We start from the raw sequence: 10,320 nt of genomic DNA, 5'->3' as shown, positions 1-10,320 counted from the left end.
GTTATTACAAAATATTGGGCAAAGCTTACAGTGCTATACAGTAGGTCCTTGTTGATTATCCGTTTTAAACATAGCAGTGTGCATCTGTCAAGCTTATTCTCCTGAAGATAAACTCAGGTGAGTTCAAGGCCAGGCACATCTACACTGGGCAGGGAAAATCGTACTTGGGCATAAGCAGACTCCCCAAAGGAAAACACAGATGCTTTTCGTTTGGTGGAGACCTAACCCTTGCTTTATCTATGGGGTCTGACTCTGATGGGAAGCCGGTAAGTGCAGGTGTGTGCCAGCGCGCTCAGTCCCGAGTGCTGAGCACGGCGCGGAACGCGCGCGCCAGGCTGTGACCGGCCGGCTCGGGCCCGGCGTGGACCGCGTGTGCGCAGGTGCCCGCCGGCGTCCTGCCCGGCGCCGCCGCAGTGCGCAGAGCGCGCGCGGGAGGCAGGGGGCGGCGGGCGCTCCGAGGCCCGCGCGCGGCGCATCCCCGGGCGTTGGCCCCACCGCTCGCCGCCTGCCTGCGCCCTCCCCTCTCCCCGCGCCGCCCGGGCCCCGCCATGGGGAACGTGCCCTGCGCGGTGAAGCCCTGCCTCAGCTACCAGCAGCTGCTGCGCGAGCACCTCTGGATCGGGGACTCCGTGGCAGGGGCGCTCGAGCCCGCGCAGGTACCATCTCGCGGCCCGGGGCGGCCCCACCTCCCGCGTCGCCCGGCGCCTCCCCGCCGGGCCCCTCCCGCGGCGGTCCCGCGGTGTGAAGGCCTCGCCCCTGAAGAGGGTTCCCACAGTCTCCCCGGGGGAACTTCCGGGCCCGCCCCTCGGGGAGCCCCTTTAAATTCCCGACCTTGGCCACGTGCAGGTGGTCTGAAGGAAAGCGTCCCTTCTCTGCGTGTCCCTGGGAAAGGATCCTTCCTGTGATGCGCAGCACTTGTCTGAGGACAGCGTCTCTCTTTTCAATTCTCTTATGATTGTGTGACAAAGGCTACGAATTTGTCGGAATGTGAGGCAGAAAAACGGAAGGAAGCCAACACCGAAGGCTAGGAAAACAGGATGGGGTGAAATCATCCCTTATCTGTAATGTATTTATGCTTCAACACACTTGAACAAGATGAGGGAAGATGGTAAATAGCAGAAGGATTTCAGAGCAAAATGTATTCCTATGTGATGCCTGAAATCCCATTCGAAGACAACTATGAGGGCAGGTGAATAGTAGCCACATGCCTGCAATTTAATGCAGTCGCAACCGGAAATGGCAAGTAAATGAAGACAATCTATATAAAGAAATTGATTTTCTCTTAAAAGAGCTTACAATTTGAAGTTTCACAGAGAAATAGCAGTGGTAGTTGTTAAGTGAATGTTAAAACGTGGGAAAAGGGAAGGAGACTGTGAGAGTTTAGCTATCAATTTTTCAAATTTTGCTGGATGCAAAATTATTCTTTATATGTCTATGTACAAAATAAAAACGTGTTAAATATAACAGTTTAGCGGGTAAGTATAATTTGAGTTTGTGTCTTTTTTTTTTCTTTAAAAAATATTGTAGTGTTGATACATGGACATGGATCAACCAATCAACTATTCTAATACTGATATTAGGCTCCGTTTTTCCTATAGTTTTACATCCAGTGTATCTTCAATGTATCACCATGTGAATTGTAACCTTAGTTCTATAGATTGGAGTTCAGCATTTGTGGATTCTTTCAAAGCTTTCTCCTCATTACCTGAAAGACGGTGGAGGTCATCTAACTCAAAGACTTTTACTGACAGTGCAAGAGAAGGAAAATTAGTCTATATCTTCCCATATGTTTGTATGTCTTCTATTCAATTGTTTTTTGTCTTCTCCTTTGATCTTTGTATTGTGACTTTAAACCTTCATATTTACTCTGTTACAGAATCAGAAATCCTTACATTACAGTGAAAAATCCTTACATTACAGTGAAAAAGTATGAGACTTTATATGACTTCTGTTGCCGTGTTATTTTTCTCTTCTCCCACCCCATATTCTGATTTTGTGGGTTCGGGGACTGTCACAGAGGCTAGACTCCCAGGATGCCTACTTTGCCCTGTTAGAATGTGAAAGCAGCGTGATTGAAAATGACCAGAATGGCTGATCTAGGAATGTAGGAAATAGGGTTTTGGGATATTCATCAGCCTAATGAAGATGTTTTGTTTCCTTTTTGAGAAATTGCTGTACCTTCTCTAAACATTACCTTTTTATCCCTGGACTGATTTGCTTGAGAAACTCCTATTCGTTCCTCAGACACAGCTTAAAGATGACTTCTTTTGATCAACTCTTTTCTCTTTCTAAAAGTCAGTATCCTTTTTCTGGGCTCTTGTGGCACTTTATGCATAATTCTGTTGTGGTTCCAATGTTGTGGAATTGTAATGTAGGTCTCATCCTGTTGAATTCCCAGTGATACCTGAAACTCCACTCTGCAATTTACCTCCTTCCCTGGCTTCTCTGTTTAACATCTTTACTGCTTTCAGCCCTACTGCTGTGGATTCCTCAGGCTGGAACCAGACTGGCTCAGTGGCCTCTGTCTGTCTGGTAAATATCAGATTTCTCAAGACTTTTAACCCACATTCACAGTTTCTGACACTATTAGTATATCTGTATCTTCCAGACTTGTAGTCCCTTTTGTCTCTTAAACTCCAGTCCAGATGTCCACCTGCTCACCTGACATCGCGTGAGTATCTCCAAAGCAGTTCAGACTCAACATTTGCAAAATCAGATTCACATTCTTCCTCTCCCAACTGCAGCCCTTCTCGACAATTTCCTAACACCGGGAATGCTATCGCAATTCATTCTGCCCTGGAAGCGCAAACCAAGAGCCCATTTCCTTCTTTCTGTCATATCCAGGGTGTCATGTAAGCCCTGCAGTTTTACCTCTTGAATTTCTCTCAGATCCATCTGCTTTTCCAACTTACTGCTGCTGTGGATTTTAAAGTGGCATTTTCTTTCCAGGGCACTTCTGGAGTCTTGTCATCCTTCAACCCACTGTTTCTACAGCTAGTTGAGAGATGTTCTCTATTTCAGATGGTATCATGCTGTTCTCCTATTTCACAGCCTTCTGTGAATTCTCATTGCTTTTAAGAGTGAATAGCTAGCAAAACCTTTAATGTATTCTTGGAAGGCTCAGAGGATATTTTCATGGCATCTGTGCAGCGTTGTCTTAAGCCATGTCTTCTTATCCTTGCCACTGTGTCCTTCTTGGAGTTTTCCAATCATCTTTCCTCTGGAAACAGGGCCTTTATCTATTTACCTTTCTGATAGAAAGATTCTTTTCAACTAATTAACCTTGAGATCTTAACTCAGATTTTACTTTCTCAGACTCTCAAGCCAAGCATTTCCTGTTACCTTACATTTCACAGTGCACTGTTCACTATATATAAATGAATTAGTATATTTATTTTTGTTACCATTTTATGTTTAATTCCCTACCTGACTGTAAGCATCATAAAAGTGAGGAAAATTTCCACCGCAAAATTCTCAGCAATGAATAAAATGTCCAATTAGTTTTTGATGGCCAATTAATTTCTCCTGAATGAACAAAAGAATAGAGGTTTACCCTTCTAGGGCATAACCATCTGAAGTATATGGGGACCATGAACTCCTTCTTAGCACTTTTCAGGGTCCAAGACAATGACTGGCACATTGTAGTAGAATGCTAATCTTTTTTATATGAATTCCAACGTGATGACAGTTAAGATAGATGTCAGTAAAGTTTGGTCTTAGTGCTGATAGGTGGATATTATTACTGTTCGTTTTTTACCTTTTTAAAATTGAACTATAATTTATAATGTTTTACTTACAAGTGTGCAGAAAAGTGATTCAGTTATACATACATATTCTTTTCTGTATTCTTTTCCATTATAGGTTATTACAAGATATTGATTATAGCTTCTATGCTATACAGTAGGACCTTGTTTATCTGTTTTATATATAGTAGTGTATATCTATTAACTCCAAGTTCCTAATTTATGCCTCCCACCTTTTCCTTTGGTATTTGTAAAATTGTTTTCTATGTCTATGAGTCTATTTCTGTTTTGTAAATAATTTCATTTTTATTATTCTTTAAATTCTACATATAAGTAATATATGATATTTGTCTCTCTGACTTATTAATTCTTCACTTAGTATGGTTCTCTAGTTACATCTGTGTTGCTGCAAATGACATTATCATTCATTTTTTGGCTGAGTAATATTCCATCATGCGTATGTGTGTGTCTATATATATGTATGCATACCATATCTTCTCTATCCAGTCACATGTTGATGGACATTTAGGTTGTATATTATCTTTTCATCTGATCAAATTTAGTCATACTTTTATAGGGAAAGAGTTGAAAAGTGATTCTGGAGGTTGTTAAATGAGCTTAACTATGTCTCCACTGCTAACTATGGTAGAGGGAATCATGGGTAGGGACCCTAAGTTTTGAAATAATTTGGTTGCAGCTGGGACAGACAGAGTGCTCTGTTTTGGAAGAATCTGTGCTAGTCAATAGAAGATTCAAAACCTAGACTCTTTTCTGCTACCAATAAATAATTAAGATAAAATAAAATATTGTATTTGTGTGTAAGTACAAATATACTCTTTTGGAGCTTAGCAATTTATTACCAACTATAAAATGAGTCAATGTGCATTAAAGGCTTACAATACAACAGCTCAACATAATAAAATTCTTTAGATCTCTCTCTCTCTCTTTGTTTCTCTTTTTTGGTAATGGCATTGGTTTCTCAGAAGAATTCCTCAATAGGTTTCTCAGAAGAATTCCAGGAGGTCAAAACTGATCCTTCTGTGGTTCAAGCTATCGCTTAGGGTCTATTTTATTTTTTGTTATTCGTCTCAGTTAAAATGGATATGATGAAGCTGGCTTAACTGGTGGTTTCAAGTTTTGATTAAAATGAAGTATCCTTGTAAAATAGTACTTGTTTGATTCAGTAACTAAATTTATTTCTATATTAATAAAGAGACTTAAGCAGTAAGTTGGAGAAGGAAATGGCAGCCCACTCCAGGACTCTTGCCTAGAAAATCCCATGGACGGAGGAGCCTGGTGCAGGCTACTGCCCATGGGGTCACAAAGAGTTGGACACGACTGAGCGACTTCACTTAAGCAGTAAGTAAGTCTCTTTATATACTAATACCCTATCACAGCAATAAAATTTCCAGTGGTCTAAATTCTATCATAAACAGCATTTTAAATATGTTTGTTTTGTTTTTTAAAGACATAATTGTAGATTATATGAGATTAAGTTTATAGTTGTTTTACATTTTATCCTGATCCTTTAAGTTACATTTGCTGTGAGCGAAAATTAAGATTCTAAGTAAAGTATTTAGTGTTAAAGGATCTCTTGAGTTTAACCTGAATATATAATATTTTTGTTTAAATTTAGTGAAAAGATTAAAGTGACTGTATACTTTTTGGTTAACGGTGCGCAGCTGTTAATAAACACCTTAGGGTCAGTGGGGAGGAATTATCAAAAAAACCCAAAAAATTACCAGCCTATCCCACTGCTTGTTTTCTGTTTGACTCAGGTGTTATTTGGCCCTTTATATCACCCTTTTTACTTGTTTTATGACTTCTTTGAAATTACGTAATTTTTAAAATTCATTTTTCCCCTGCATTAGCTTGGTGGTTATATACTGGGGTTTTTTGTGGAGGGGTGGTATTAATTTATTTGTAGGAATGGTACTAAGAAAATAACTTAAGTAGATGTTTTGGTACAACGTACAGAAAAGGTGGAGGTAATCCAAGCATGCATGCTCTGTCTTGGTGACCAGGGAGCCAGCCTAAGGCTTAGCTCTTGCTCTCATTATCCTTACAGTGTTTCCCTGGGTGTGTTTATCAACGGGTACTCTGCCATGCCAGGCTCGGGGGCCCCCATCTTGCACAGGCTGGTTCCATGCTTACCCAGTTCTTTGATGGATTTCACCTACTCTTTCAGGCAGTGAGTGTCAATGAAGTCACACAAATGGGGGTCATTTTTTGTCAGTGGCGGGTGTGTGCAGTTCCAGTAGTGGCTGACTGACACTTTTTTCCAGGTGTAGGGCGCATTCCCCTGCATTCAGCCCATTCTTGTCGTCATCAGGGTCCGGTTTCCTGATATCCCGAAGGACGGTTCTGCCACCTCCTTAGTTCTGCAGCTTCGTCCGTTTCTCGTCTCGGGTCCTGGTGGCTGTTCTGTGCACCGGAGGCGAGGCGGCGTGGCCCGCCCAGAGGGCAGCCGGAAAGGCTATGTGGGCTGAGCCGCGCTGGAGGGCCGCGGGGGAGCCGGAGGGACGGAGGGGCAGTGAGGTTGGCCAGGGCTGGTTTGAGGGGCGGGCCGGGCAGGATCACCAGGGGCAGTCCAAGCATCTTTGAAGCAGGAAACCACAGGGGACCTCCACGAAGATAGCCCATGGCATACTGTTTCTACAGTACTATTAGTTGTTACCTGCAAGGTGTCGACATGCAAACTTGACTTATTAAAATATCATATAAATTAGTTCTATTTTAAAAATGTAACTCCTGTTAGTGCCTTCATATGTTGTTGTATGTATTCATCCTGTACATGCTATATTTGTAATATATACTTATACAGTCAATGTACATTCACATTTATGCATGTATTTCCCATTTCCTTGCTCTTCATTACTTTCTAAAGATCCATCCCTTCATCTGGAATTATTCCCCTTCACCCTAAAGTGTTTGCTTTAATATTTTATTTAATAAAAGTCGGGTGGTGATACTTTCAGTTCTTATTTGCTTGAAATTAAATTTATGTATATGCATACAATATGCATAAATATAATGAATATTGAGTTTAAATATATGTTCCATATAAAGAGTTAGGATACATGACATGGCAACCATACAAAATGCAGATTTCTCAATAGATAAATGGAAACCAGGGACAAATAAGAGAGAAGTCAACTGTTGGCTTTATTTTTGGACCTTTGATGATAACCTATTTTCAGTTCTCTTCTTGTTATCTTTGGTTTCCAACAGTATGACTATGATGTGTCTAGAGATAGTTTTCTTCATATCTGATAGTGGTTTATAGTGCTTCTTGGGTCTATGACTTGATGCTTGTTGGTTTCTATGTGTTTTGGGAAATTTTCAACCAGTTGTTTTCAAATATTACTTATTTCTTTTTTACCCCCAACTCTAACTTAGACCTACAGTTTGAAGAATCTTAGAACATTTTGTTGTGCCCCATTGGTTTCTTATACTCACTTTTGTATTTTTCATCTTTTTTTACCATTGTCGATCTGAATATTTTTCTGAAGTATATCCCATTTCACTAATTCCCAATTTAGCTTTGTCTAATTTGCTCCTGGATGTGAGTCTGAGTGAACTCCAGAAGGTGGTGATGGACAGGGAGGCCTGGCGTGCGGCAGTTCATGGGGTCGCAAAGAGTCAGACATGACTGAGCAACTGAACTGAAATGAATTTGCTGCTAATTTAATTTGCATCCTTAATTTTTAGTTATATTTTTGAATTACTACGTTTCTACTTTGTTTTTGAAACCAATTTTTAGTTCTCTGCCGCAGTTCTCCATCTTATCGAGAATTCTTGAATGTTTATCAATTATTTTAAGTTTCATCTCTGATCATTCCAATATTCAAATCTTCAGGGTGTCTCTTTCATTTATCTTCCCTCTTGGAAAGCCTGCTAGCTTTTCAGTTTAAGTTAGACACCTGTTATGAAAATATTATAGATGAAATTTGAGGCTTTCAGTCATACTGTCCTTCTCCAGAAAAGACTGACTGTTCCTCCACCTCTTTTTACTCACCTTCTATTAACTGCCTTTGGAAACCACAAGCCTGTTTTCTCTCTCTCCCTTTTTATTTAAGATTCCACATGTAAGTGAAATAGTACAGTATTTGTCTTTCTCTGTCTGACTTATTTTGCTTAACATAATGTCATTAGGTCCCATCTGGTAGCAAATTGCATGGTTTCCTTCTTTTTATGATTGAATAATGTGCCTTTGTATAAATATATAGCACATTTTCTTTATCCATTTATCAGTGGACACTGGGGTGGTTTTCATCTCTTGGCTATTGTAAATAATGCTGCAGTGAACGTGGGAGTGAAGATATCTGTTTGAGACAGTGATTTCCTATCCTTGAGATAAACACTGAGAAGCACAATTGTTGAACCATATGATAGTCTTATTTCTCACCTTTTGAGGAACCTTCATACTCAGAAATGTGTTCTATAGTGGCTGCACCAATTCACATTTTCATCAACAAGGCACAAGCTTTCCCTTTTCTCCACGTCCTCACCAACAACACCAACACTTATTTCTTGTCATTTTGATAATAGGCATTCTGATGGGTGCCTGGAGAAATACCAATAACCTCAGATATGCAGATGACACCACCCTCTGGCAGAAAGCAAAGAGGAACTAAATAGCCTCTTGATGAAGGTGAAAGAGGAGAGTAAAAAAGCTAGCTTAAAACTCAACATTCAGAAAACTAAGATTATGGCATCCAGTCCCATCACTTCATGGCAAATAGATGTAGGAAAAAAAGGAAACAGTGAGAGACTTTATTTTCTTGGGCTCCAAAATCACTGTGGACAGTGACTGCGGCCATGAAATTAAAAGACGCTTGCTCCTTGAAAGAAAAGCTATGACAGACATAGACAGTGTGTTACAAAGCAGAGACATCAGTTTGCTGACAAAGGTCTGTATAGTCAAAGCTATGGTTTTTCCAGTAGTAATGTGCAGATGTGAGAGTTGGACCATATAGAAGGCTGAGCACTGAAGAGTTGATGCTTGTGAACTATGCTGCTGGAGAAGACTCTCGAGAGTCCCTTGGACAGCATGGAGGTCAAACCAGTCAATCCTAAAGGAAATCAACATTGAATATTGATTGGAAAGACTGATGCTGAAGCTGAAGCTTCAGTTGAGCACCTGGTGCAAAAGGTGACTCACTGGAAAAGACCCTGATGCTGGGAAAGATTAAAGGCAGGAGGAGAAGGTGGTGACAAAGGATGAGATGGTTGGATGGTATCATCGACTCAATGGACTTGAGTTTGAACAAACTCCAAGAGATAGTAAAGGTCGGGGCATGCTGCAGTCCATGGGGTCGCAAAGAGTTGGACATAACTGAGCAACTAAACAACAGTTCTGATGGGTGTGAGGTCAGGAAGAATTATCTTTTGCTTCTAGCAGGCAATTAGTGCTTTTGTTGTTGTTCAGTCACAAGGGTAGCTTATCTTAAGGCAATCATATATTTAGCTGATTCGAGGCTGGACCTACTTCATTTGTGAGGGCTTCTCTTTTCTTGTCATCCTAATTTTTATCTTGTCATCCTTCAGGGTTCTGACTAAAACCCTACAGTGTTTGCCAGAATGTCTTCTCCTTTCTGGGATCTGAACTCAAAAATATTTCCTCCTCAAACTCTCAGGCTCCTGGGAGCCCTGATGCTCATCCTAGCTTTTCACCTAATTACATTAGAATTGGCGAATGCCCCAAGGGGAAAAGTCATGCTGAAAATTAGCCTTAATCACTTCATGTTTTTCTTCTGCATGGTATCTGGGCCACTGAAGTGAACCTACCCTCAGAAACCCCTAAGGCTAGCAAAAGGAGTTTTTCACTCATTTTCACCAGATTTTCTGGCTTCCCTGGTGGCTCAGCAGGAAAATCCACCTGCAATGCAGGAGCCTCAGGAGACACAGGTCCAGTCCCTGAGTCAGGAAGATCCCCTGGAGAAGGGAATGGCAGCCCACTCCAGTATTCTTGTCTGGAAAATACCATGGACAATAGAGCCTGGTGGCAAAGAGTCGAACAAAACTGAAGAGACTTAGCACGCACTCTCACCAGATTTTCTGGTTCTCAGTGAGAAGTTTGTTCTGAACAAGCTAATTGAAAGATTAACAATAAGACAATGGAAATATAAAAAGGACTGATTTTGCAATATAATTTGAATTGTGAAATATATATTCATGTACCATGTTACCAGTACTTTGGCCACCTCATGTGAAGAGTTGACTCATTGGAAAAGACTCTGATGCTGGGAGGGATTGCGGGCAGGGGGAGAAGGGGACGACCGAGGATGAGATGGCTGGATGGCATCACGGACTTGATGGACGTGAGTCTGAGTGAACTCCGGGAGATGGTGATGGACAGGGAGGCCTGGCGTGCTGCAATTCATGGGGTCGCAAAGAGTCGGACACGACTGAGCGACTGAACTGAACTGAACCATGTTACAAAGCTTTTGAAGTAGTTACATTCCAGATAATATGCAAACTATTGACATTATTAATTTATGTATTTATTTTTCCTGCTTTATTGAGATATAGTTGACATCAAACATTATAAGTTTAAGGTGTTCAGATTTGATAT

The 10,320-nt window shown here is 41.0% G+C and overlaps 1 protein-coding gene across 2 annotated transcripts in view; it reads left to right on the top strand.

Moving 5' to 3' along the window:
- The window catches only part of HMGCLL1 (3-hydroxymethyl-3-methylglutaryl-CoA lyase like 1), a 188,938-nt gene continuing 179,072 nt past the window's right edge, over positions 455-10,320 (top strand). For both annotated transcript variants that reach the window (XM_018039307.1, XM_018039306.1), the window contains exon 1: positions 455-656. In XM_018039307.1, the coding sequence (XP_017894796.1) occupies positions 549-656 (108 nt within the window). In that variant the 5' untranslated portion in view covers positions 455-548. The remainder of the gene's footprint in view (positions 657-10,320) is intronic.

The sequence above is a fragment of the Capra hircus genome, chromosome 23, assembly GCF_001704415.2.
Source record: "Capra hircus breed San Clemente chromosome 23, ASM170441v1, whole genome shotgun sequence".
NCBI classification, from domain to species: Eukaryota; Metazoa; Chordata; class Mammalia; order Artiodactyla; family Bovidae; genus Capra; species Capra hircus.
This window is presented reverse-complemented; position numbering and strand designations above follow the sequence as displayed.